At 40.2% G+C, this 25,877-nt stretch overlaps 5 protein-coding genes across 12 annotated transcripts; 2 read left to right on the top strand and 3 right to left on the bottom strand.

Moving 5' to 3' along the window:
• Nucleotides 1–3,075: 3,075 nt before the first annotated feature.
• On the bottom strand, nucleotides 3,076–4,359 carry gall (galanin-like). Its single transcript, XM_027020618.3, has 5 exons — nucleotides 4,279–4,359; nucleotides 4,113–4,167; nucleotides 3,927–4,034; nucleotides 3,667–3,720; nucleotides 3,076–3,543 (listed from the first exon to the last, which is right to left on the bottom strand). Exons 1-5 carry the CDS (start codon nucleotides 4,357–4,359, stop codon nucleotides 3,485–3,487), a joined length of 357 nt encoding a protein of 118 aa, XP_026876419.2. The 3' UTR covers nucleotides 3,076–3,484.
• A 2,840-nt stretch (nucleotides 4,360–7,199) lies between these two features.
• cd37 (CD37 molecule) lies at nucleotides 7,200–11,298 on the top strand. 5 transcript variants are annotated; one of them, XM_027020642.3, is made up of 12 exons: nucleotides 7,208–7,329; nucleotides 7,782–7,886; nucleotides 8,059–8,126; nucleotides 8,220–8,283; nucleotides 8,585–8,715; nucleotides 8,849–8,923; nucleotides 9,134–9,241; nucleotides 9,442–9,615; nucleotides 9,930–10,013; nucleotides 10,161–10,261; nucleotides 10,603–10,628; nucleotides 10,774–11,298. In XM_027020642.3, the coding sequence occupies exons 2-12, from the start codon at nucleotides 7,865–7,867 to the stop codon at nucleotides 10,806–10,808; spliced, it is 888 nt and encodes a 295-aa protein (XP_026876443.2). In that variant the 5' UTR covers nucleotides 7,208–7,329; nucleotides 7,782–7,864; the 3' UTR covers nucleotides 10,809–11,298. The 5 variants fall into 5 exon arrangements, with proteins under 5 accessions (XP_026876444.2, XP_026876443.2, XP_081553231.1 ...); XM_027020643.3 differs by lacking the exon at nucleotides 7,782–7,886 and having other exon boundaries at nucleotides 7,200–7,329; XM_081697105.1 differs by lacking the exon at nucleotides 10,161–10,261.
• Nucleotides 11,299–12,865: 1,567 nt separating this feature from the next.
• gjz1 (gap junction protein zeta 1) lies at nucleotides 12,866–14,116 on the bottom strand. 2 transcript variants are annotated; one of them, XM_081697107.1, is made up of 2 exons: nucleotides 14,075–14,115; nucleotides 12,866–13,974 (listed from the first exon to the last, which is right to left on the bottom strand). In XM_081697107.1, the coding sequence occupies exon 2, from the start codon at nucleotides 13,933–13,935 to the stop codon at nucleotides 13,213–13,215; it is 723 nt and encodes a 240-aa protein (XP_081553233.1). In that variant the 5' UTR covers nucleotides 13,936–13,974; nucleotides 14,075–14,115; the 3' UTR covers nucleotides 12,866–13,212. The 2 variants fall into 2 exon arrangements, with proteins under 2 accessions (XP_081553233.1, XP_026876456.2); XM_027020655.3 differs by having other exon boundaries at nucleotides 12,867–13,956; nucleotides 14,075–14,116.
• A 511-nt stretch (nucleotides 14,117–14,627) lies between these two features.
• Nucleotides 14,628–17,421, bottom strand: znf668 (zinc finger protein 668). The gene is made up of 2 exons (XM_027020623.3): nucleotides 17,284–17,421; nucleotides 14,628–16,759 (listed from the first exon to the last, which is right to left on the bottom strand). Exon 2 carries the CDS (start codon nucleotides 16,753–16,755, stop codon nucleotides 14,839–14,841), a length of 1,917 nt encoding a protein of 638 aa, XP_026876424.3. The 5' UTR covers nucleotides 16,756–16,759; nucleotides 17,284–17,421; the 3' UTR covers nucleotides 14,628–14,838.
• Nucleotides 17,392–25,860, top strand: znf646 (zinc finger protein 646). 3 transcript variants are annotated; one of them, XM_035533420.2, is made up of 5 exons: nucleotides 17,394–17,532; nucleotides 17,891–18,040; nucleotides 18,927–21,864; nucleotides 22,022–23,119; nucleotides 23,354–25,860. In XM_035533420.2, exons 3-5 carry the CDS (start codon nucleotides 19,157–19,159, stop codon nucleotides 24,243–24,245), a joined length of 4,698 nt encoding a protein of 1,565 aa, XP_035389313.2. In that variant the 5' UTR covers nucleotides 17,394–17,532; nucleotides 17,891–18,040; nucleotides 18,927–19,156; the 3' UTR covers nucleotides 24,246–25,860. The 3 variants fall into 3 exon arrangements, with proteins under 3 accessions (XP_081553226.1, XP_035389313.2, XP_081553225.1); XM_081697099.1 differs by lacking the exon at nucleotides 17,394–17,532 and adding an exon at nucleotides 17,661–17,796; XM_081697100.1 differs by lacking the exon at nucleotides 17,891–18,040 and having other exon boundaries at nucleotides 17,392–17,532.
• The last annotated feature ends 17 nt before the right edge of the window (nucleotides 25,861–25,877 follow it).

The raw sequence follows: 25,877 nt of genomic DNA, 5'->3' as shown, positions 1-25,877 counted from the left end.
CACACAGATCACCTTTGGGCTTTTTCTGCTTGTGTAAAAACCAATAATATTAATTCTAATCTCCTTTGTACATGCATCTGTTAGTGACATGAGCAGATGAGTCACAGTGTGCCTATTGGCACCTTCTAAAGAATCACAGTGTATGTCAGAAAAGTCATCTGATTTCAGCAGTGAACGAGACTCTTTCATATGCTCTGTGGCTGTGGCATTAAAGTGACACAATTCCTGCTGAGTAGTGCCACAGATGGTCAGCTGTGTGTCATCTAACTGGCCTCTGTTGCAGTACCAAGCCATTAATGTTCTCACTTTATTCATTATATCATGCTTACATATGACCACGATCAATAGCCCACAGTCATAATTATGACATGTGGGGAACATGTAAGACGTAATTGCATTAGATAAAAAGAATTATCCTGGAATATTGCTTGTACTGTATTTATTATCTTATTAATTTGGCTATGTTTGTTTTTATTTATTTATTTTTGCAGGTATGAGGATACTATTTGGTATTTTACAGACATTTGCAGTCATATTAGTGTGCTACTTCATAACATCACTGTGTAGCTTTACAACATAAGTCTATCACATGATTTCTTTCACAGTTGTCTGCAGAATCTTTTGAAGGGGATCAGTCTGTGGATGTAAATGTCAGACCAGCTTTTTCACCACACAACCACACAAAATTCATGAATACTGAACACCTTGAAAAAAAAATGTCAAAAAATGTCATTTGTCATTCCTTAGAAATAATTGATCAAAATCTCATGGTCCAAAATCCTGGACAAAAAACATAAAAGAGTTTAGGGCTGTTTAAAGGAACGGCTCAGTTATAAATCAAATTGGCAAAACTAAAAAGCTTTAAAGCAGACATTTGACACACGGCAAGGAATCCAATGAGACTCTTTTAGACATGTTTTCCACAGTATATGACTGAAACAAAACATATGGCATTAAAGATAATCTCAAACAGAGCATATTTCTCGGAGCAGCTAGGTAAAGTATAAAACAGTGCAACTCATTTAAAACATTCAAATAGGCAGGAGAAAACATTACATAAAATGGGCATTTTAACTATGACTATTGAGTAATGACAGAAGCAAAAAAGACTCTTCCAGGTTCCATCAACTTTAAAGCTGAGATTGTACTGAAGTATATAAGGCATACGTAAGGACATACGCAAAAATATGTACACTTTTTGGAGAACTTTAGGATAATTTGCAGTAACAGTGTCTCCACATGACCTAGGCACCAGGCAAAAGTAGTTATAGCTATCAGCATCAAAATCCATAATCAATTAAATATATACAGTTAAATCTGCAGTATTAAAAGCTGATAAAAACAATATTTGGCACCTTCGAATTCCATGCATTTTCCCAATGTATGTGTTGAACAATTAATGTCTGGTTTTGCATTTGACAATGATTTACTCTTTTCACAATATTTGTTAGTGTATAGAAGATACGGAAAACTATGTATAGATTGCTTTAAGATACAGTCCCTTGCAGACACATATTATGTAAAAATGCAAAGTTGTTGGCCATGGTCAGCAAACTGATGTTTAGGCAATCATTGTTTTTTGCAGTCTGTAATCTGCAGGAGTGTGTTTTTGTTTTTTGTTTTTTTCAGGCCAGTATGTATCCTTGATATATGCAAAATGAAATATATCACATCCATCTTACAGAAAATACTGTGCGGGACTTTGAAAAGAAAGCACATACAATAAATAATACAAAATTCTAACAGAGAGAGTGGACACAATAAATGATACAAAATTCTAACAGAGAGAGCAGACATAATAAATAATACAAAAGTCAGAGAGATCCTTGAAGTTATCCCTCTTGGCATTAGAGAACTTCTACAGTGGACAGATGTGTGACAGATCATTTCACAACTCTCATTTCATATGGATATGTTAGTGAAAATACAAGAAGGGACTATGAATATATAGGATCTAGCATGATGCTTCTTACTTCTATGATTATTAAAGGATAACAACAGGCAAGTTTGGTGGTGAGGAAAAAGTATGTGAAAACTGCAAAGTATATCATTCAGACCTTTATATAAAAGGCTGTCAATGATATTGCCCACATATATCATAAGGCAGGCTTCAACAACAACAAAGAAGAAGAAGCCAGTGTTTTTTGAGTTCTCTTCATTGTAGTTCATCTGGGAACATACTGACACCAAGTGGCCAAAGGCGCTCGTAAGATTCTTCAGAAGTCAGAGTTCTGAAGATGCAGTTTAGTGTTTTACCTGATCTGTGCACTAATATGTATAATCTGTCTATAGTTATGCATTGTGGATTGTATACTGTAATCTGTGAATTTGTACAGTTGTATTACTGTTGTCCTCTGAGGTTAGTGTTAAGTCATATTAATTTGTGTTGTACTGTGGATAGTTTTGTTTTCAGTGATCTCTTTCCTTATGTACTCTCTGGATATTTCATTTGTGAATATATATATATATATGTGTGTGTGTGTGTGTGTGTGTGTGTGTGTGTGTGTGTGTGTGTGTGTGTGTGTGTGCATTTGTACAAAAATATATATTATGTAAGACAAAAGCATGGAATGTAAAACATCTGGTTTATAAAGATCAAATAAATAAATATTCTAACTAAATGTTTCCACTTAAACTGCTCATAGACTCAAATCTTAGAACAAGCGTATCACTTACAAAACCTTGTCTTTCATGAAAAGGGGAGGGTCCAGTTAGTTTAGGCTTTATCTATATTTATAAACCATGTATATGTTTTAACATCTATTAAACCTAGCTAACAATTCCATACTTGCCAGTGGAACAATTATTTATGCAGATGTTTAAGTCATTATGATTTACTAAGTCTAAAATGTAATGCTTGAACGGTGAAGTATGCAGACATTCTTCCTCTTTTTAGTAAGAAACAACTTTTACACTTCCTCTTTACAAATCAAAAGAATATTAAAAGATTTATGATCATACAATCTTAACTTTCCTCATATATTATCTACTGAATGCAGGTCAATTGTAAATCATCTGATCTTCATTGTTTTTTCTTTTTATTCACATGTCAGAATGCACCATGTAGTGTCAGAATAGAAGTGGGAATTTATTTTGATTCAATGCAACGGCTTCTGATACACTTCAATCATTCTAATGCTCTAAGGGAAACTTAAGACACGAAGTGATTATCAGTAATGAGAGTCCATTAACAACTTCCAGCTGCTACTCTTATCATTTCATTTTGATAAAGAAACAATCAGTGACTCTCTCTCTCCGGAGATTTATTTGCCACCAGTGTGGGGAAATAATTTAGCAGAAAACCAACGGTTCACATTTGCATACAGTTTGAACTGTCTGAAAAACATGAGCAGTACAATAATGTCCAAAACATGTAATAAATCCCTTTTGTGCATTTCTGTATAACATGAAGTAGGAATCAAACTTTGTGACATAACGACTGAAGTTCTGGTTTGGTGCAAAAAGTTAATGGTAGTCATTTCCATTACTGTGTTATGTCATCATTGAATATAGAACTGTTAAAGTCTTCAGTCATTCCATTCTCTGAAACAGACAGACAGACAAGCAGACAAATAAATAAATAAATAAATAAATACATGTAATGGGACAACCCTTTTATGACATAAAGGTTTACAACAGAAGATTTTGAAAGGCTATGCAGTTAACCTTTTATGCGTAGGTACATGAGTAGTTCCAGCAGTGACTGAAGATACGATTCATCTGTGAGAGTCAAAAGATCTTAGTGAAACAACTAATCATATTTAACTGCATAATTGCTTGTTGTATTTAGCAATCATTGAACCAAATATTAACAAATTTTCTTTTAAACATGTCAATAGCCAAAAAAATGTAAAAAAAAATTAAACTTAAAAATGTTTGACAGAAAGCTTGTAGTAAGGAGAGTTTATAGAATGACAGACACTCACTGTGTGAAGGCTGATGTGTGGAGAGGCTGGAGTGCATATCCTGCTCTTCCCAGCTGCTCCGCTTGTCCTGTGCAGCTCCATGTCTTACCATGAGAGTTCTGTGTGCATCTAGAAATGGTGATACAGATCAATGAGGCACTAGTTTGCACAGCACATATCTGCATAACACATTCTGAGATCACTTACAGGGACCCAGTAGGTATCCTGCACTGTTCAGTGTCCATCCTCTTTTCTCTGGACCCTAAAAATAATAAAGCAGTAGGCATACACCTATGTCGGATCAATATTTGTACAGTATGTTTAATCTGTAGTGGTTCTTAAAGAAAAAAGGTTTAAGGAGGTTAAATTCTACCGTAAGGGCCATGCCATGCGTCCTTAGCTGAGCGGACAGGACACACAGACAGACACAAAGTAGGATACAGCTCATCGACATCTGCCGGAGAGAAATATAGGACTGAATGCTGCAGTAAGATGAGATGAGTAAGAGGAGGTCTTTTATCGGACTGAATTCAGCTCATTTTACTTCTCTGAACATTTTCTTTATTGATATGATTTCATTATTTCATTACTGAGTGATCCAACTCCAATCTAATGAAACACAGTACAGATAAATTCACTCAGATAAACATCATGAATTACAAGGATGATCCCAAGATAAAATAGAAGCTAGCATTAGGCTTTTAAACAATGAAGTCATGACATGAAACTTTAATATTCAGGTCTATGAGTAAAGTAAGAAAATGAATCAGAATTACCATCATAATTCAAGTATAAGCACTTTAGAAAGATGTAGAAGACCTGAAATCTCAAAACACATTAAGGTCTTTACTACATAATTTACAACAGCTGTTGTCCTGTTATAATTCAACAGACATGTATTACCCTGCACTGCCAGCAATGACACCAACATGGACATCATTCATTTGTACAGAAATCAAAATAAGTAATCACAATACCTATCAAAATAAGTAAATCTTTAAAAAAGTAAAGTTTAAAAAAAAAAAAAGATACAATGCCTACCGTACAAGAGAGAGCTCTATTTCCAATCAGCAAAAATATCAGAACAAAACAATCCTTAGGGCACGTAAGACTTAACCTATTCTTGGTACTGTATAATTTATTCCTCTTAATATGTCATTTAGAATGAAGTAAACAAATCTTGGCAGAACATGTGATGTGTTTGTGTTTTTGCATGTATGAATCTGGGGGAGTGGATGACTGTCTTTTATATACCCAGGGATATGCGCCGTATTAACATAATGAAACTCCATTAGCATGAATTTCGTTTATCATAATTGATGGTGTTATTACAGAGACAGGGGAGTGAGGGTGGCAGGGGAGTGATGCAACAAAATTAATCATACATACACAGAGAGAGAGAGGGGGGGGGGAGAGAGGGGGGGAGAGGGGGGGAGAGAGTGGGAGGGAGAGAGGGGGGAGAGAGAGAGAGGGGGGGGGGAGAGAGAGAGAGAGGGAGAGAGAGGGGGAGAGAGAGAGAAGGGGGGAGAGAGAGAGAGAGAAGGGGGAGAGAGGGGGGAGAGAGAGAGAGGGAGAGAGGGGGGAGAGAGTGGGAGGGAGAGAGGGGGGAGAGAGAGAGAGGGAGAGAGAGGGGGAGAGAGAGAGAGAAGGGGGGAGAGAGGGGGGGAGAGAGGGGGGAGAGAGGGGGGGAAGAGAGAGAGAGGGGGGGAGAGAGAGGTGGGGGGGGAGCAAGATAAGGTAGACAGAAGAATACACAATGGGACTGGTCTTACAGTTAACATATAGTAAAACCCATCTGTGAATTCTATGAAAAAATAAATAAATTCAAAAGCACATTAAAATACAAATCTCATGATATTTTAGTCAGTAGTGCCCTTCAAGAAATCAGTGATGATGGATGGATGGATGGATGGATGGATGGATGGATGGATACATTTGATATAGGAACTTCCTGTGTATTTCATAGAAGCAGGAGTATTTAGACAGTGCAGACTTTGTTCCCACCCACCCATTGTTAAATAACTTACAGCTCACTTTCTCTCAGTTGTTCCCATGCGGCCTAACTGAGATCCATTTCATTCCATGATGCTCCCCTCTACCTAATGGCTGCACCTTGCCCCAGGTATAATTAATGTACCTACTACCTCCTACAGTCCATTAACAGAGAGGCCCTAAAACACTCCACCTAATTACTGACCACTAATTACACAGCACTGAGATACGGCAGGACAGGAAAGGAGCTGCAGTAGGGAGCTTGTCAGGCCTTTTTTCACTGCTGACAGAATGACATCTTCAATCTCTACCAAATTTCTCTGCTTATGACAGCAGAGTAGTTTGACCTCTTAGGAGATCACCTCTAACTCATATTCCTTCATATCCTTTCATTTTTTTCATCCACTATTTTTACCTTTTTGTGTACTCATATTTTTCTGATCCTCCTCACTTTGCTATTATTATGCTTTTATTATAAGTTTGAAATGGAGCTCAAGTACCCATCGGAGAAACCAGATATAGTGGATAACTCTTTACAAATATCAATGCTAATTCATTTTCTAAACATGGCGTGTGCTTCAAGGTTGCTCTCATGTTAACGGTACTGTGCAAAATGTTCTCATATGTAACGATAGTTACATGATGAGTAATAAACATTTATTCATGAGTAAAAGAAAAAATAAATTACAAATAGTAAAGAGAGGGGTGTGTGTAACAAGTGAGCTTTTCCCACATAATCATAATGTGTTTTCCCACATCATGGTCTGATGACACATAATTTTGATGTTTGACGTCAAATGGCACTGATCCTGCATTACAAACCGTGTTTTCTCTACATCATGACAAGCGGATGTTTGATGAACAATGATACTAATGTTTGATTAGGACAGATAGACGGATGTTTTTCCACACCATACAAACCCATGTTTGAACTAGGCCACTTACAGCCAGGTTTCAGGACACATGTAAAGCTGAAGGAGGAAAAATGTAGTTGCAGAGTGTGTAACACTGCCAGAACTAACAGAGCACTTTCAACTAGAGCTAATCTTTGCTGAGCTAATAAAGTGTTGCTTTATTAGATAATCTGTTTGTTTCTTTATTTGCTTGCTTGTTTGGGGGTTTTTGGTGGGGGGTGGTGATTTTGACTTTTTTTTCTTCTTCATTTAACAACAATACACTTGAATAGGTGACAGTTGGTTACATTCTATACAGTCTGTCTTCCAAAATGGCATAAGGTGATATATTATTTATGGAAGGTGTTTAAAGTAAGCGCTTCGCCCGCTGCACAGTACAGCACTGGTGTTTTGCATGCAGCATGGAACTAGGAGGCAGCTCTAAGATGTAGAATTTTATGCAAAGGCTTTCAGGCAAGGTTGACACATTTCACACAGACGTCGTGTTATCGTTGTGACTCAGAAATTTTACACAGAAGGTAAGTCCTAGATATTTATTTTATAGTAAAAAGCTGTGGAGCCTCTGTTTGGCAAGTGATCAGAATCAAGCTCTTAAAATGAATCTTGAAAATTCTATTAGTAAGGATATGAACCCATCAGATTAAAATTAGTGACTAATAACTTACTACATCTATGATCTACATGGTTGATTTGCCACAAAATGAAATACAGAGAAAGACAAGGAGAAAGAAAGAGATAGAGAGTAAATGGGTGATCTAGCTATAGCAAAGCATGCGGGGTGTATTCAGAACTGAATGTGTCAAATGTAATATAGTGCAATACACCACAAGCTTAATGGCTCACATGGTGTCAGGAATATCAATAGTTAATGGTATGACTGTAATAGTCTCCATTTCCTCAGCCTGGCCAGTGTAATGTGAGACAGCTCCAGGTGAGGGAATAGATATTCTTTGTTCTTTGTTGTTTTCAGGCCAAAGTTGGGTGTGGGCCATTTTGAAGTTCTTCTAACATACATTACATCAGCCAAAAACAGACTCACAAGAATGCAAATGAATGATGAACATTCTAGAAAGCAGTGAGCCTTACCATCATCTTGACTCTGAAACCAACTTCCTGTTATTTTAACACATTTGAAAAACACATTTGCCACATGTTCAGCAATTACAAAATTATTTACATTTTGATTAAGAAGGTAATAGGTTGTTGATCAGTGCATCACTAATGACTAATAACATTTTTTATTGCAGATATGGCATCTGAATTCTGTCTCAGCATCACCAAATACTTCCTGTTTCTCTTCAACATAATCTTTCTTGTAAGTTGTCTATGGAAAAAAATATGCCACAGAGTTTATCTGAAATGAGACAATAAACATAATAAATATAACATTTTAAACATCTGATCGTAGTTTTTAGGGTCCACCTTGTTGTCCCTTGGATTATGGATAAAATTGTCTAAGACAAATTTTCTATGTAAGTATTAGAATTCTAACTTCTCTCTTAAATGATAAATGAGATGAATACATTTTTTAGGTCATGTTATTTAGATGAAATCTGTCAATATACATCAGATGCATTTTTTCTTCATATGCATTTATTTAATTTCCACTGACAGTTCTTTTAAAACCCGAACTAGGATTATTCTGTTTTATATGTCATTTGCTGTCAGAGTGGCATGCAACCTTGTGTACCCTTGTGAATATGATTTACATAATTAACATAACCTTATTCATGTGCTAAATACAATGCAATAATGCAATGACCGTTTCCACAGTACCTGACCCACACTACATATCCCTGCCGCTCTTCTCTTATATGCTGATCACCGGTGGTTCTGTCGTTGTGTTATTGGGCTTCTTTGGAAGTATGGGTGCTCTGAAGGGGGTCAAATGCATGCTGGGATTTGTGAGTTATAAAAAAAACTGTTACTTTTTACTTGAAATGAAATCATATAAAATGTTAATCTCACTTCTTTTAATGTTGGTATTAAATATTGATGAGAGATGTCTGTGCTGAACCACCACTTGTTTACTTGCAGTACCTCTTCCTGCTTATCCTACTCTTCACTGCTCAGATAGTCTGTGCGGTTTTGCTCTTTACACAGTGGAGTTCAGTAAGTCAAGCACAACCAGAGGTTACACCCAGTTACTGATGCTTCTTTTTTTGTGTGTGTGGGGGGGGGGAGGGGGGACCCTTACACTCAATGTAATATCTGATCCCTGCTTGGTAAAAGATTATAATATTTTACTTACAATGTAAAATAAAAATGTTGCCTCTGCTTTAGATAAAAGATTCAAAAAAGTCCATTTTCAATTTCTTTGAGTTTAAAGAAGTTCTAGAAGACCATGTTGTTCAACTTATTAAGACGTTTGGGAAGAATGATTCATCTCTACAAGATTTTGAAAGGAGCTTTCAGGTCATTCAACATGAGGTGAGACCCAACTCAATTCTTAGAAATGTATATTTACAATAAATCATGAGGCAACCAAAAGAAATCACTGTACATTCGTGCCATGCAGTTCAGTAAACTTTAACTAAATGACCTGAATAGCATGTACGTAATATTAGCTCCTGCTTAGAGCCTTTGATGTGTGTTTAACAGTCACATCTCCTGATGTTTTATATACTTAGGCTCAGTGCTGTGGCTGGCATGGAATAGATGACTGGGGCCATACTAAACCCGACTGCTCCTGTTGGTACCAAACGAATGCCACAGCTAATAATACCGATCATAGCCATTTCTCAGACCCATGTCCCTGTGGGCCGCATCCCCCATCAAACTTCACGTGTGCCCATTATAATCAGGTATAGTATAACACCACTGTTATGCCCTGCTTCCGTGGTCATTATAAGGCTCTAAGGAAAATGTCTTGCAGATCTTTGAACCGTTTTTATTGTATTTCCTAATTGCTAATGGCAGTGTCTGAGGAGTCAAAATGCCTTTTCTTTTCTGCAATGGTCTGTGCAACACTGAAAGCTACTTGCTGTGACAAAGTCCTACAGGCAGGCACACTGGGTGCAAGCAAAATGCAATCACTAATAAAACTACTTCCTAAAGACAAGCCAGTTTTGCCTTGTTTCTTTTTTGGTCTCGTTCATGTTTTTATTCTCCTCACCAGGGATGTCAAAACATTATTACAAATTGGCTGGATGAGCACTTTTTGATCATTATTGGTGTGACTCTTGCCATAGCTGTGGTGGAGGTGAGACATTTTCTTCCTCTTGAAGTATTAAATTATTGCAAATAGCACAAACCATGTCTCGTCATTAAAATATATGTAGCATCAGTGCACTTAGTTCTTGTAAGATATGCTGTGTTTGTAATGTCACATGTGCTTTGTATGTGTCAGTTTCTTCAGTGGGTGTGTCTTGTGACATTCTGTTGTCTAAATAACAACTGCCGCTGTTGCCCCCTGAGAAAGTCGCATGGCAGCCAGGTTCAGCTCTCCAGGTCTCTGTTTGCCTTTAGTGGTGTGAAGTGATGCTGTGTTATTTATCCTAAAGCAGTAATATTATGGTGCATGGAAGAGCAACTTCCAAGTTTAGGAAACTGTACAGCCTCTTATTAATAAATACACTGCTGTGATAATTAATATGCAACTGTAGCATTAACATCATTATATGACAATAGTGATTATTTATAGACTGATTCATTTTACATTTAATTAAAAATTAGTTACCATGGTTTGGTTACCAATGCATGTGTTTTGTTTACTCTGAATTACATAAATGTGTTTATACATTAGGATGCTTTCTCTAATTTACATTATGATATTTTCCTAATCTTAACAGAGATTTCAGTGTGGAGTATTGGCAAGGTATATTGCTTATGATGTGGTGTAGTAGACATTTTGTGCTAAACATTGTGTTCACGAATGTTTATCTGAGTACATTACCTATATATAAACAGTGAAATGTTTTGTTAATACATCCTGAAATTAATACTGTCCCCTTTCTCTATAGATATGTGGTACGATCCTTTCGATGTTTCTGTATAAACGGGGGTCCAGGGATTACATCATGACTCTCTACCGCTAACCTTCAATGGAGTGCAAAAGATCAGCTAAAAGACTTTAATGTAGTTAATGCTCATTTTGTAATTCATCATCATTTTTAATTTCTGTACATCACTGTACACACATTTTTGTATTATCATATGGTGACATTCTTTTTGATGTAAATAAATAATATCTTTAAATATGTTTTCTCTGTTGTTATCATGTTTGAAATTCCCCAGTATTTGATCTTCTCAAAAGTTCTTTTGGCTGGCTGTTTTAAAATGCATGCCAGAGACTTCTGTTTCATATCTTCATGTCTGTGCTGTTTATCCCCTGGCTGGAACAAGATAGAGTGACCCATTTATTATATTTCACCAGCATAATGCCTCTTCATTGTTATATGAACACAAAGGGTGACCTCAATCCTGTAGTGATTTTTTTTTTATTGTTTTATCATGTTTGAATAAAGGTGTTATCTTTTAATGAGGTATCAGCATTCATCCCTGTATTCTACAGTATTCTAGTTCATTGGTATGTTTAATTCTAACCTACTATACTGTACTTGGATATACTCTATGAGTAAATGACAAAGCACTTTTGTAAGTCGCTCTGGATAAGAGCGTCTGCTAAATGCCATAAATGTAAATGTAATGATGTAATATATTGTTATAATAATTATATAGTTTAATTCTACAATGTATTTAATTTATTATATATTATATATATATTTATTTTTTTTTTTTTTTTTTTTTTTTTTTTTTTTTCCAGTGTGGAAATGTGCAGTGTGGAAATCAGAAAGGACATAGAGGTTATGTGATCCCTGTGAGTAGACAGGGATTGTTGAGAACATTTGCAGCACACCAGTTATCAGGTGTCATGGGCTAGTATATATACACATGCTAAGAGTGTTTTCAAATACTCAAATGAAACTGACTGGTTTGAGGAGGTGAGGTGCTCGTTTAAGATTTTCTAAATAGGATTTTATTCATTACATATTTTATACCTGGTAGCTAGACTTATTATAATAACTTAGATATGTTGCAATATATATCTGTTTTTATACCAGAAGGATGGGACCCCAAGTGTTACTCCTTGTGTTTGCAGCTGTCCTCTGTGGTGAGTTCACCAATGGTTTTAGCATTTTTCTATACCAGATGTTTTAAAGTATTCTTTACCACTTATTTCAAATAAACTGCCATGTGAAACAATATGACATTTTACTTTTCTAAAATATATAATTATTTGATTTAGCTAAATCAGAAAGAATTTCCTTCAAAATGTTAGTCATGTTTTTGCAGCAGGAAGAAATGTTTATGAAAATAATTCTTAAAACTATGGTCATGGCAGTTGCCCAGGGCTTGAAGTGTAACTACTGCCAAAGCATTAACAAGGAACACCCCAACTGCACCGAGATTTTTGAGAAAGAATGCCCTACGGGCTACAATAACTGCATCAAAATCATACTGCAAGGATCAGCATGTAGGTTGACCAAAATATAATAGTTTTGAGTATTTTTTAGTTGTAAATGATCAAATCTATCATTATATAAATAGAATAATGCTAATTCTTCAAATGTAAGATTTCCAATCTTGTAATTTGTATTTCAGATGGTGAAGTGCGCAAATGTGCCAACGACAATGAATGTCAAACACCTACAATTGACCAGGTGCAACAAACGTGTTGCAGAAAAGACAACTGCAACTGAAGGGATTCTTTGAAGAGTAATTAATTCATATTAGCTTAATCACTTATGAACTGGTTCAGTAAATTAACTTTGTGAGAAAGACTGCACTAGACACTTCTCCTTCCTAGCTAGCCCAACTTCCCTTCTGTTTTCTAACAGTGTCTGCCTTGTCAAATGAATAATTATAATGTAGGATTAGGTACAATGATAGCATTATAGTTTGTGATCTAACAAATTTAACAAAATTATTTAGTGTAATGGAATTGCAAAGTGGAACAAAATTAAATAATATGCATATACAGGAAAAGAACAATGGCTCTGTGTAGTGTTTATTTTACATGCACAGACACACACACAGAGAGAGAGAGAGAGAGAGAGAGAGAGAGAGAGAGAGAGAGAGAGAGAGAGAGAGAAAGAGAGAAAGAAAGCCTTTACACCTTAACCACAAAACACAGAAGTGCCTGGGTCAGAAACACCATGGTTAGCGCAAGGCAAAACTTATCACACTGTAACGGTTTTCACTAGAATATTTGCAAATTTTACAATGCATGACAATTACACATTTTGACAAGTGGCATGTCAAAAACATGTTCTTTTCTCAAGTACACCATTTATACAATGGTAACACTGAAATGAAATGATTATTCTAGCAAAAAGAACAGAACAGAACTTGTTCATGTGCTCTAGAGGCACCCTAGCAAGACCTCAGAGTTGCGCATTCTAAGAGCTCTGGGTACAGAAGTTACAGAAGTAGTGGGCAATGAAGTAGACACAGAATGCACTACTGATGATGATGACCAGGGCAGAAATGGACAAGAGAGCATAGATAGACATGCACTTTTCCGCTGCCGCCCTCACCACACATCGCTGCTTTGGACACCCAGTCACGTTACACAGGAACATGGTTGGGGACAATTTAGGCAGGTTCCAATAAAGCAAAACATACACAAACCAAATCTCCACAGTAATCCGGAGCACCACGCTGAAGAGGTAAAATATCACAGTTTTTCTGCTTCTGTGCATGTCTAGGGCCAACCCTGCTGAGTTGGTGGTAAACCCACTCGCACCTGTTGGTTCTTCCTGGGATTCTGCCTCCCCCCCACTTTTCTCCCTGGCACTCTTCTTCTGAAAAATGGAGCGTAAGTGGGCCGTTAACATTTCCATTAGGAGAACAGAGAGGAGGAGCAGGACAAAGAGGAAGTTCCAAGCCATTACAGAAGGCTTGTCAAAGTGCCAGTTAAAGCAAGCTCTGGTACACAAGCCGTCAGTGGTGACATTGCAGCTGAAATCCGACTCGAGCTTGAACCAGGGCATTTGAGCCAAAAAAAGGGTCACAAGGCGAATGCAGAGGAAGCCAAACCACACTGTGCGCCCTTTGTAGGTGGTGGTGGTGTCCACTGCAGTGCGGAGGATTGGGATAAGCCCAGTAACTATTGCTGCCATTCCTCTTAGATGGACGCTCTCCTGTTGTATAATACAAAGCTGCATTTATACATTCAAAAATGTGGTTTACTACATTTTTTTTTAAATAAAATCTTTTAAAGTATTAATACATAACATTCTCATTCACTAGGTAACTTACCAACAGAATATGTCAGGCAGGAGCAAGGATGCTGTCTTCTCTGTTGCAGCAACTATTACAATGCTGCTATTCTGAGCCACTTGTTATATAGCATGCTAAACATCTACATCATCAAAATTTGTGTTACGCAAACTGCTACATTCAATTTTTGTCCCACTTTTTAGATAAGATTAAGATATTTTCATATGTTCGTATGGTCCTCTATTAAGTTTTTTTTACTTGGCAAAGTAATCTAATTTAAGGCATATTAGGCTTGAAGTGAATACTTTAAAAACCTTACACATTCAGAAATGGGGAAAAGGAAACAAGGCTGAACTCATTCATTATGTAACTTTATTGAGTACAGAATGGCCACAGCATAGTGACGATTGACCAGGCAAGGGTGAACTGGCATGTGCAGGATGGGGTACAACCCAGTATTAACTAAATGATCATCAACTTGATGTGAAATACTTGTAACACAGCATACGAAGTGGGCACAGTGGGTAAAGAAGACGATAGCAGCAACCTCTAAAACAATGAGATTTCAGATTAAAAACCATAAGAAATCATATGAAATTTGGATTTATTTATTTTTTTCACCAAATCACTGGGCTTTAAATTCAAAGGAGAAGCAACAGTAAAAAAAAAAAAATTCCATACAGTTTGTGTAATGAAAGAAATCATTTCAACTGCCTGTTGCATTTTTGTACAGAACTGCATCCTTAACAATGGATCCTGACTGTAAACAGTGGTCGAAAGATCAAGGCCAACATGCAACAATTTCACAGCTCCTCTTCCTTGTCTATGTACACATGGGCTGCCATGGTCTGGAAGGCAGACACCGGCACAGTGACAGGCACAGTCAGGGATATAGTAGCAGGCTCCGAGTCAGCTGGGGAGGACGCACCTGGCGGAGAAGGCAGGGGCTGTGTGTGCGCCGTGTCCGTCTGTGGCAGGGACGAGGCCTCGCCGTCACGGTGGGTGCGCAAATGCTTCCGAAGGTAAGCAGCGAAAAGGAAAGCCTTGCCACAGACCGTGCAGCAGTGTGGCCGGCTGGTGGAATGGATGCGCTGGTGTTTCCGCAGTCCGGCTTTGTTCAGGAAACCTTTGCCGCAGCCATCGCAGACATGGGGCCGTGGCTTGGGGTGCATCTTCTCGTGAGCTTGCAGAGCCGACGGCTGCGTAAACTCGGCCTGGCAGGTCACGCAAACGTAGGGGCCAAAGGGGAGGGGCATGACAGTGGGATTTGGTGGGGGAGAGACGCTGTGAAGCCCGGCGTGGGTCTGCACCTCCTCCCATGTGCTAAACTGCGGGCCAGTGCTGAGAGAGAAGCCCTGCGCAGACTCAGGCACTGGCTGCTGCGGGGGCCTCTCTGCCAGGTGCGTCCTCTCATGCTTGCGCAGGCTGGACGACACAACAAACGACTTGGAGCACATCTGGCACTTGAAGGGGCGTTCTCCAGAGTGCACCCTCCGGTGCTTGTTGAGGCTCGAGCGCTCTGCGAACGACTTGCCGCATTCCGTGCAAGAAAACGGCCGCAGCCCGGTGTGCACCAGCATGTGCCGGCGCAAGTCCCACGATGCCACGAAGGCTTTGTCGCAGTTCTGGCACTTGTACGGCCTCTGGCCCGAATGCACGCGCTGGTGCACGGCCAGGTCAGCCGGCTGCCGAAATCTCTTGGTGCACTTGTCGCAGGGGTAGGGCTTGAAGCCCTGATGTGCCCTCTGGTGCCGGCGGAAGCTGGAAGGGTCTGAGAACATCTTGCCGCACTGTGGACAGAGAAAGGGCTTCTCACCGGAGTGTGTACGCAGATGGGACTGGTAGGAGGAGAGCTGAGTGAAGCCTTTTCCACACTGCTCACATTGGTAGGGCTTGCTCTGGGAGTGAATGCGCAAGTGGCACGCCAGGGAGGACGAACGCGAGAAGGCCTTGCCGCAGTCTGAGCAGAGGTATGGCTTCTCTCCTGTATGCGAGCGCTCATGGTTCTTCAGGTCTTTGAGCTCTGTGTATGTCTTGCCGCATTGACCGCAGGAATAAGGACGGTGGCCCTGGTGATTCCGCCGATGCTTGCGGTACACAGAGGGGTCCGCAAAACTCTTCCCGCATTCGGTGCAGAAGTATGGCTTCTCCCCTGTATGTGAGCGCTGATGAACTTTCAGTTTTGACAGAGTAGGATAGCTCTTAGAGCAGTGAGGGCATGAATGAGGCCTCTCACCACTGTGCTGGGTCATGTGAATGCGTAGACAAATGGCCTGCATGAACGCCTTGCCACACTCTGTACAGACAAAGGGTTTCTCTCCGGTGTGGGAACGGCTGTGGTTTCTGAGTTCTGTTGGTGTTTTGTATGCTTTATGACACTGTGAGCATTGAAATGGACGTTGACCAGAATGGGATCGTTGATGTTTAGAGAGCTGGGCACGGCTGGAGAAAGCCTTATTACACTGGCCACAAGTGTATGGCTGTTTGTCCTTACCATGAGCTAAGAGCTTATGACTCCGTAGACTTGTGGGGCTGAAAAACGCTTCCGGACAGGCTGAGCACTTAAAAGTGTGCTGAGATTTTGCTGGTCTCCCTTTGCCTCTTCTCGTGGTCAGCTGCTGATTCTTGTCCTCCTTCTCTTCAGTGGGCTCAGTCTCAGGAGGTGGAGGGACATCCTGCTCTACTGTAGATGGGCTGCCTGGCTGTGAAGAAGCCATCATTCTTCTGTAAATTAATAAGAGTGGGTTACAGGTCTTTGAATGTCATATGGTTGATGAGTTTGTATCCTTTTTTTTTTTCCTTTTAGCAGAGACTGCTTATTCTTGTTTTAAACCAAAAACACCGGTTATCTTAATTGAATAAAGTGACGGGAAAATGTAAAAAGAACACGAGACAACACAAAATGGCCGGCATTAGGACCTCAGGGACAATTAGGCAAAGCACTCGTTAAAAAGGAAGTTATCTAGCTAATATATAGACTTTAACATTTAGTTGTATTGCGATTAAACACTTCTTAAATGACTACGTAGATCAGTCTTAACAAGGTAATGCAACGGCTAATAACCGATTAAATAAATAGCCATTTTAACCTGCATGCAACTGCAACATTACCAGCCAACAAAACACAAAATGGCTGGCTTTAGGACCGCTGAACAAGCGAGGCTATTTAGCTAGTGGCACATAGTCTCACTGTGTCTCTGTCCGTTGTGTGACTAAAGTTGTTGCAACTTTGAGTGCTCGCTTCTTACCAGTAACTGGAATGCTAAGACCTTGAAGCCGTATTTCCTGTCTGGAGAGCACGATCTGTTTTTCAAATGAATTCCGGCCAGAGACGTTTTAATGCGCGGACGGCTTTAGGACCATGACGAAAGTATTTTTCTCCGGTTCGAGTCGACATGAAGCTAGCTATCTCTGCACCGCTATATATTTCGGGCTATCTCTGCACCGAGATAATACCCGTTTACTGCCAACAAACACTCGGCAGTAATGGCTTCATGGTAAGTGCATAGAAGACGGAGGCATCTAGCCTAACCTCACCAGCTACCTTAGTTGGCTAGATTATGGAAATTGTGTTGTGGGAGGAGAACTACGGCTAGATAATTCGGCTAGCCATGCTAGCTAGGCTATGTACACAGTTGTCGTTGGCAGTATAAACAAAGTATTGGACGTTAAACCGTAGTGTTGCCAATAATATATTTGTGTACAACTTCGCGATATTGAACTGCAAATGAGTTTCGTTCTGATTTTTAACTACACATCCAGTAAGTATAGCAACTGATGGATTAAATTCTTGTAAACATTTAAAAAACCCACCATCGGACCTTTTTTCATTGCTGCACATTTCCTGTTTCTAAGTAACAACAGCAGGAAATGGTATGTTGGTGTGGAATGGAAAAAGACAATTGGTGAGAACGGGGACGTGTATACCCGCCCTGAATCAAACATCAAATGGCTATAACACAACTCCACATAACAAAATATCGGAAAGATTGTGCAACATCATAAGTATGTACTCTTTATTACTGTTTATTCAGCGGTTATAGACAGTATTGTGGCGATTTTGCAAGCCTCCCTTGCTGGGCTTGAAATGCTAGCTAGCTGGGTAGCTAAACAGATAGCTAACTAGCTAGCGGAATTCGCTTAGCTAGCTAGCTTATTCGTGTGGGTGCTGCCTTAACCGCTTAACGGTTTAAGTTTATATTCACGTTCAGTTTTGTTTTTATCTCTGCAATATAATGAATTCTTTTAAATCACAATTGGATGCAAAGTAGATTATATAATGTTTGCCGTCTTACTGACAAGGTTATGTTTATCTAGCTAACTAGCTAGCATGCAAGGGGATTGTTTACTGTGTAAATAGACGTCCATTGTGTTAGCCTGGTAGCTAGTCATCTTACTCTAATTTGCCTTCGATCATTAAATCATACATCTAACTGGAAAATAGCAGCATGCCTCGGGATCATACAAAATGTTTGTTGATGTACACGAATGCTACATTTTGTTTTATATAAAATGGTAGGTTTGCTAGCTAACAAGCTATGTTAAATCTTGGTAAGAACCATTTGTTCAGTCGCATTGCTGAGCTTTTATTTCTCGCTTTAATATTAGTTCTTGTTTTCATCCGAAATTTCATTTCCACGTGGCTCACATCATCAGCGGTCTCTGGTATAGAATTTTTTTTTAAAACGTTAAACTATTTGTTAAATAAGTATTTCCCTAAAATCGAACGAGCACGCCCACAAGTGGAAACGCATGTAATCCATTGTTAACCCATTAGTCAGCCTAATGCCATGACTGATTTTATAGGTCTGAAACATTGTTTGCATGCCCTCAAACCAAGTGGTACTGTACAAACTTTTAATCTCGCGCTCTCTCTGTTTCTCTCCTACAGCATCAAACCAATACTTGTGCTCTTATGAACTCATTTGTCAGATTTTCAATGGCATGGAAGGGAATGTTTTCATTTATTTTTTTGTAAATGCTGCCTTTGTATATGGACTTTACTTACAACACCTCTTTGATGAAAGTGAGGACAAGGACCTCACCTTTGAAAAAAGGTGCCCCCTTTCCCATGCTCGAACTGGCTCTTATTAATATTTTATATAATTGTATTATACTGTTATGGCTATGCAGGAGCCAGGCAGGACCAAAGGCTTTTTATGCAAGCATTGTGGTATAGTATGTTCAAACATGCCAAGTCTTTTGGAGCATACAGACACTTATCATCAGTCAGAGGATGATCGGAGATTTAAATGTGATGAATGTGGACGGGGATACAGGCATGCTGGCAGTTTGGCTAATCACAAGAAGACGCACGAGGTCGGATCCTTTCAGTGTCACATATGCACCCGTAAGCTTTCTAATGCATTGGCTCTCAAAAGTCATTTGCGTATTCACACATCACGAAAGAAATATTCCTGTATAGAGTGTGGCAAAGCCTTTCGCCTGGGAACTCAGCTGGCTACTCATCAAAAGGTCCATCGAAATAGAGAGTTTCGGGGAAGGACCAGGAGCAGTGACTTTCCACAAGATCAGCTTGGAAGCATTTGTGAAAATGACCAAGTGCCGCAAGTAGATGAGCAGGATTTCAGCATGATGTCAGATCTGCCCTCGGGTATGGAGTTGGATGTTTCCCCTGAAAACAGTTTTAGCAATGGCCTGATGTCAGAGCTTATTCCAGGCTCTATCACTGAAACTGACACCGCAGCCAGTGGTGATAACGGAGACCGACCGTTTAAATGTGATATGTGTGAGAAGACCTATAGACATCATGGAAGCCTGATAAATCATAAGAAAACTCATCAAATGGGAATATTTGAGTGTCCAGTCTGTTTCAAACAGTTTAACAATCTTGCTGCCCTTAACAGTCACCAACGAATTCACAGTAAAACCCGAGGCCGGTCTAGCACAGTTACCACAGTGACCCCTAAAGCTTCATACACAGACTCTAAATCAGAACAGACATCAGATGTTTTGCAGAACGGGGCCACAAGTGTCTTTTTTTGTCATCTTTGTCAAGTAGTGTTTCCTAATGATGATGAGTTTCAGAATCATGTTATGTTGCATAACTCATCTTCTGTGTCCTTTGAGCTCCCTGCTAGCATATCAGAGGACCATAATTTTTCATATAATCATGATATTACTCAGTCTCCTGAGTCTAATCCATATCCATCCTCCAGTGACACTCCACCATTGCCTCCATTACTCGATAAAGCTGTTTATGACCAAACCCAGGGGCCAATGGAAAATGGTCATATATATGTACCTCATCCCATAGGTGATGACCCAACTCTTTTAGATACTCAGGGAGAGCATCTAGCCCTGCCATCAGAAAACCTCAACCCTGAACCATCAGAGCAAGCTACAGATGATATTAAACAGGATGAAGCAGGAAGCTCTGACCGTCGTTTTAAATGCCAGATTTGTGGTAAGAGCTACAGACATGCAGGTAGTCTCATTAACCACAAGCGCTCCCACCAGACAGGAATTTTCCAGTGTTCTATTTGCCGCAAGAACTACCCACATCTGGCTGCCTTGCGCAGCCACCTTCGCATTCATAAAGGCAGGCCTTCCTTGGTAACCCCCAGTGCTGAAGGGGATTGGCTTTCCTCAGAACCACTAACACATGAAAATCAGCACAGAGGTTTTTCATGTCATGAAGATGATGATGTAAGTGATATTCTAGATCTCCCTCAGGATCTGGGAGAATCTGCATGCATGAATTCCGATGAAGAAAATATCAATGAGCTGGAGGACACAGAATGCCAAGAGCAGTTTCACAGTTCCTTCTCTGAGGACAGACATATGCACTTACCTCAGGGTGAAGCCCTCATGGAGAGGCACATGTGTGCAGACTGTGGAAAGACATTTACTGATATTGCAGGGATCAAGTCACATGTGTGTCCTCTCTTGAATCAGCCGTATCAGTCGATGACCAATGGTTCAGATGACCACATGGAATTCAAGGCTTCAAATCATGAACAACCTTTGGAAGATCCAGGGGAGGGCATTAGTTTTGAGGGACACAATGGTAGTACAGCTGAGGGGTATTTTACAGAGCAGAACTTTCATGACACTATGCATTGTGAGATGATGAGTGATGATGAAGATAATGGTCACTGTGAAGATGGTGATGAGGAGGACGATGGAGAAATGTATCAGTGCTCAGTGTGTGGGAACCACTACACAAGTATGCGTGCTCTGAGGAGCCACCTCCGTGGACACACACAAACCCATGGCACGCCATCAACGTCTGGACCCTCCTCTATGTCCTCCCTTGAGGCAGAGAAAGATGATGAACCAGGTGACATCCAGCAAGGTGATTGTAGTCTGATAATCTGTAGCACTTGTGGAGAAAGTTTCACAAAGAAACAGGACCTACTTGCCCATCAGCTTCTGCATGGCAGTACAGTGGTTGAGCAAGCAGAACAGTATGTCACCCAGAACAAGAATGAGCTCAAACCAAAAGAAGAAACTGAGAGCATTATCTGTGGGAAGTGTGGTGTAGCCTGTACAAGTGTTCATTACCTTGAGATCCACAACTGCACTGGAAAAGGCACTGAAAAGATTGAACAGTGTGATATAAAGCCAGATCTTGGCAATGCTCTTGGGCAAGAACCTGCATATGGGAGAACCTGGGAGTGTCCAGACAGTGGAGATAGGCAGTACAGATGCGACCAATGCGGACGCTCGTACAGACATGCTGGCTCGCTTCTAAATCACAAGAAGTCACACAAAACAGGGGTGTTCCGCTGCTTTGTTTGCCAGAAGCGCTTTTACAACTTACTGGCCCTTAAAAACCACCAGAGAACACACTTCGATGTTAAAAAGTAAGTGAAAAATTAGCAAAGGCTTCAATTCAATTATTTCAAATATTTCTCTTACTGTTGTAGCATGCCCAGTTGTTTACTGTTTATCATTCAGAATTTATTTTCTCCGTAGTACTTTTACTAACTCAGTTCTCCTATATTCTCTTTTCTCCATTAGGCACAGTTGTACAGAATGTGGGAAAGCTTTCAAAATCCACAAGCAACTGTTGAACCATCAGAGAGTTCATCAGGAAAACAAGGCCAAGATTGAGGAACTCAACAAACAGATTCAGACCCTCATGCAGATGAGTGGCAGTGTCTCAGTGAGTGGAATGCAGACAACCAATGGCAATAGAAAAAGAAGCAGCCGACGCCGCAAGCAAAAAGAAACTCCTAGTAGTGAACAGTCCAGGCTGAAAAAGGATGGGCAGGCAGGGGATCCTAATGACCCACGGCCTTTTGTCTGTGACCAGTGTGGGCGAAGCTATCGGCATGCTGGAAGTCTGGTCAACCACAAAAACTCGCACAAGATGGGCGAATATTATTGTGCCGTGTGCAACAATACCTATTCGAACCAACTAGCAATGAAGAATCATTTGCGTATTCATTTCTCTGTGAAAAAGCACTGCTGCCAGGACTGTGGGAAAGCATTCAGAGGAAAGAAACAGCTACTGAACCACACTTGTTCACACAACCGCAAGAGTGCAGCAGCAGTGAGAGGAAAGGGTAGGAGTCGCAGACGAGCAAAGGATTTAACATGCAAGGGTTGCTGCTTGGTATTTCCGACGGCAGACCAACTTGCAGATCACCCTTGTAGCAAAGAGCCTGGTCCTCACTCTGCTCTGGTAGGTGCTGATCATAATGGCAGTGGTAATGCACGTGTAGTAAAAGAGGAACGACCTTTCAAGTGTAATATTTGTGGACGAAGCTACCGTCATGCAGGCAGTCTGCTGAATCATAAGAACACACACAAAACTGGCCATTTCACCTGCTCATTCTGTGCCAAGCCTTTTTCTAATCCCATGGCGCTGCGTAATCATACTCGTATCCACACACAAAAGAAGAAATATGTTTGTCCGACATGCGGTAAGGCTTTCCGACTCTCAAGTATCCTTTACAACCACCAGAAGATCCATGCCAGGGGAGTCACCCATTATAGCTGTCAAACATGTGGTAAGAGCTTCCAGGGAAAATCTGGACTCAAGAGACATCGCTGTTACAGAAATGGCACGTCAACATCTGCTGCCAATCAAGATGGAGGGGACAAGTGTTATACGTGAGTAAATTATCAGTTTTCATGCTAGAGTGAAGGTTTTGCTTTAATCCACAAATGTTATTTTTATGCAAGATCAGCCATGATCTGACAACCCTGCTAATCTTGCATGACCATGAATGATAATCAGCCAATCTCTTGCATCTGAATATGAAATACTTTTGCTACATTATTTAATTGGCTGTATCTGTTTGTTGTTTGTTTTGCAAGTAGTTCTCAGTCTCCTCTTGTTTCCAGGTGTGATCAGTGTGGACGCTCCTACAGACATGCTGGCTCTCTTCTCAACCATAAGAAGACTCATTCTGCTGACCTTCTCCATTGTACTCTCTGCCTCAAAACGTTCACTGACCCTCTTGAACTCCAGAGCCATTCCCAGATGGCCCGCCACTGCTGCCCAGATTGTGGGAAGACCTTTTGTGAGTTTGCACATTTGCAGAGTCACATGGAGGTGCACAGCAAGGGACTCCCTTATTACTGCAGCCTGTGTCAGCAGAACTTCCCCAACCAGACCAGCTTTCAGCAGCACCAGGAGGTCCACCATAACATGCAGGGACAGTCACATCAACAGCAGGGTAGGCAGATGCCACAGGATTTGGATTGGGATTCTGGACTGGACCAACAGATCGGGCTTCAGGATCTTCACAAGATGGACCCAGCTTTCAGCCAAATGCAGGGTGGCTTCCCTGAACCGCATGAGAGTGGTGAGGCATTTGGAAAAGAGGAAAAGAGCCACGTGTGCGAGCACTGTGGACGTACTTACCGACACGCCGGATCCCTGCTGAATCACAAGAACAGCCACAAAACGGGCTCCTTCTTCTGCTCCGTGTGCCAGAAAGAGTTCACCAACCTGATGGCGCTGAAGAACCACCGGCGTATTCACACTGAGCCAAAGCGCTACCAGTGTTTGGAATGCGGTAAGGCCTTCCGGGTATCCACCCAGCTCATCTGCCACAGGCGCATCCACACCAAAGAGAAGCCCTTCTCCTGCCTTCTCTGTGACAAGCGTTTCTCTAGCAAGTCCAATCTGCGGCACCACCAGAAGATGCACCAGAACACCCAGCAGTCCTTTGAGTCCTTCAACATGGACCCAAATGCCTTCATGGGACTAGATGTGGACCCTTTTCTCTGAGGCCAGATCCATAAGACCCATGTTCCAATCTTGGTTTTCCAAGGGAAGATATCAAATAATACTTCTGTTATGAAACTCTTCCCCCACCCAAGGCCCAATGCCAATAATCGTAAAACATCAGGTTCTTCTGCTGTATTTGTCAAGATGGTGTCGAATCCAGATGCTGATCTTGGCAAGAGTTGCCTCCTGTACTGTTGTATTTTAAAATATTTTTCTTTAACGGACACTTAAGACTGGCATTGACGCGATACTACCTCTGGTAGGGACAGTGATACTGTAGAAACTTTAGAATAAGTGATGGTGCCTGTCAGAGACCATTTTAGATTTGAATGTTTCTTTTTTTAGTCTTCTCACAGAGTGCACAAAAACTAAAGAATTGTATGGTACTACGTTAGGTCTCAAATTGAAGACGGGTGAGAGTATATTTACGTAGATATTTTACTCCAGTGCTGCCTCTAACAGTAGAGTCCGACCGATTATTTGGATGAAACCAAACGAAAGTGGATGAGAAGGACCTCCTGCGTCTTTCCATGAATTGTGCTTCCGTGTTTTAAGGTCATTGTACTACTCCTCATAAATATTTGCTCTATATTCACGTCATCAGTGTCTCATTGATTAAATTTTACATGTTAAGTCCTTCACTTTCATCATGGATGACACTATTAATGCTGTTAAACAGCAATAGTGGAGTTAATAGCAGTTCCCTGAGGCCTATCAATAGAAAAGATATTTATTTATTTAAAAGCCTATTTATACCCTAAAATTTACATGTAAAATATTTGAAAAACTGTCTTCATTATCACCCTTCTGATGTGGTAAAGCTTATGCATGGTATTAGATGTTTAACAGTAAATTACCTAGGTATTGTAGATAAGATACAATACATTTAAAAATGCCTCCTCCTAAAGCATTTCAAGTGTTGTATTTGAAGTAGCCAAGTAATAAGTTTGACTTTTATTTTCTCAGTGTTTAAATTAATGTATTCTCTTGTATATTACTTTTATTTAATCTTGTGTGTATGTTCTTCCCAAAATGACTGCTGAGTAAGACAATGGTTAGCTAATGAACAGGAATGTGTAACCTTAGAGACTGTGTTGGTACTGGACCCAGAAATCCATGATCGGTCGGGCTCTATCATTGGCAGTAACACCTGGAATACTTTTCAGTAGTTTTATAATTGCTCAGGTTTCACACCTTAATCAGTAGAAATAAATAATTACACCATATGTTTTTGACTGATGCACACACAGCATCATGGGAGGCATCAGTGTTTGGATATGATGCTAGGTTGGATTTATGTGCCATTTCATATCATTGCCCTACTTAGAATAAACTTAGTAGTAGTTTCCATTTATGCCTATATTTCAGTGCTTACTGATTATTTAAGGAGTTGCAGACCTTCATGGATTAAGTGCATTTCACATGAAACTCCACTGACTTCTGAATCTTCGAGATTCTCTGTAATCAGTTGCATATATCTTAAAATACAGAATATTTATTTTTGTTCTTATAATCGATGTTTCTCTTTCTCAAGTAGGGGACTAAGCAGATACTGTTTATTTGTAGATGTTCATGCCCTCACTTCCTGGAACTGAATAAACACAGTGTAAATGTTTTTGACTGCCTAGTTTG

This window comes from Electrophorus electricus, chromosome 15 (genome assembly GCF_041902795.1).
Source record: "Electrophorus electricus isolate QZ-2024a chromosome 15, ASM4190279v1, whole genome shotgun sequence".
Lineage (NCBI taxonomy): Eukaryota > Metazoa > Chordata > Actinopteri > Gymnotiformes > Gymnotidae > Electrophorus > Electrophorus electricus.
Note: the sequence above shows the minus strand (reverse complement) of the source record. Positions and strands in the feature narration are given on the sequence as shown.

Excerpts from the sequence above, each read along its gene's own strand:
- gall (XM_027020618.3), bottom strand. The coding sequence starts at position 4,359 with ATGTCGATGAGCTGTATCCTACTTTGTGTCTGTCTGTGTGTCCTGTCC. Across the intron at positions 3,721-3,926 it reads CACACATCAGCCTTCACACA|ATGAATCGTATCTTCAGTCA; the intron begins GTGAGTGTCTGT and ends TGACTCTCACAG. Across the intron at positions 3,544-3,666 it reads CATGTACCTACGCATAAAAG|AGAATGGAATGACTGAAGAC; the intron begins GTTAACTGCATA and ends TGTCTGTTTCAG.
- cd37 (XM_035533687.2), top strand. The coding sequence starts at position 7,865 with ATGATGAACATTCTAGAAAGCA. Across the intron at positions 7,887-8,058 it reads GATGAACATTCTAGAAAGCA|ATATGGCATCTGAATTCTGT; the intron begins GTGAGCCTTACC and ends TTTTTATTGCAG. Across the intron at positions 10,014-10,160 it reads TTGCCATAGCTGTGGTGGAG|TTTCTTCAGTGGGTGTGTCT; the intron begins GTGAGACATTTT and ends TGTATGTGTCAG.
- gjz1 (XM_027020655.3), bottom strand. The coding sequence starts at position 13,935 with ATGGCAGCAATAGTTACTGGGCTTATCCCAATCCTCCGCACTGCAGTG.
- znf668 (XM_027020623.3), bottom strand. The coding sequence starts at position 16,755 with ATGATGGCTTCTTCACAGCCAGGCAGCCCATCTACAGTAGAGCAGGAT.
- znf646 (XM_081697100.1), top strand. The coding sequence starts at position 19,157 with ATGGCTATGCAGGAGCCAGGCAGGACCAAAGGCTTTTTATGCAAGCAT. Across the intron at positions 21,865-22,021 it reads ACACACTTCGATGTTAAAAA|GCACAGTTGTACAGAATGTG; the intron begins GTAAGTGAAAAA and ends TTTCTCCATTAG. Across the intron at positions 23,120-23,353 it reads GGAGGGGACAAGTGTTATAC|GTGTGATCAGTGTGGACGCT; the intron begins GTGAGTAAATTA and ends TCTTGTTTCCAG.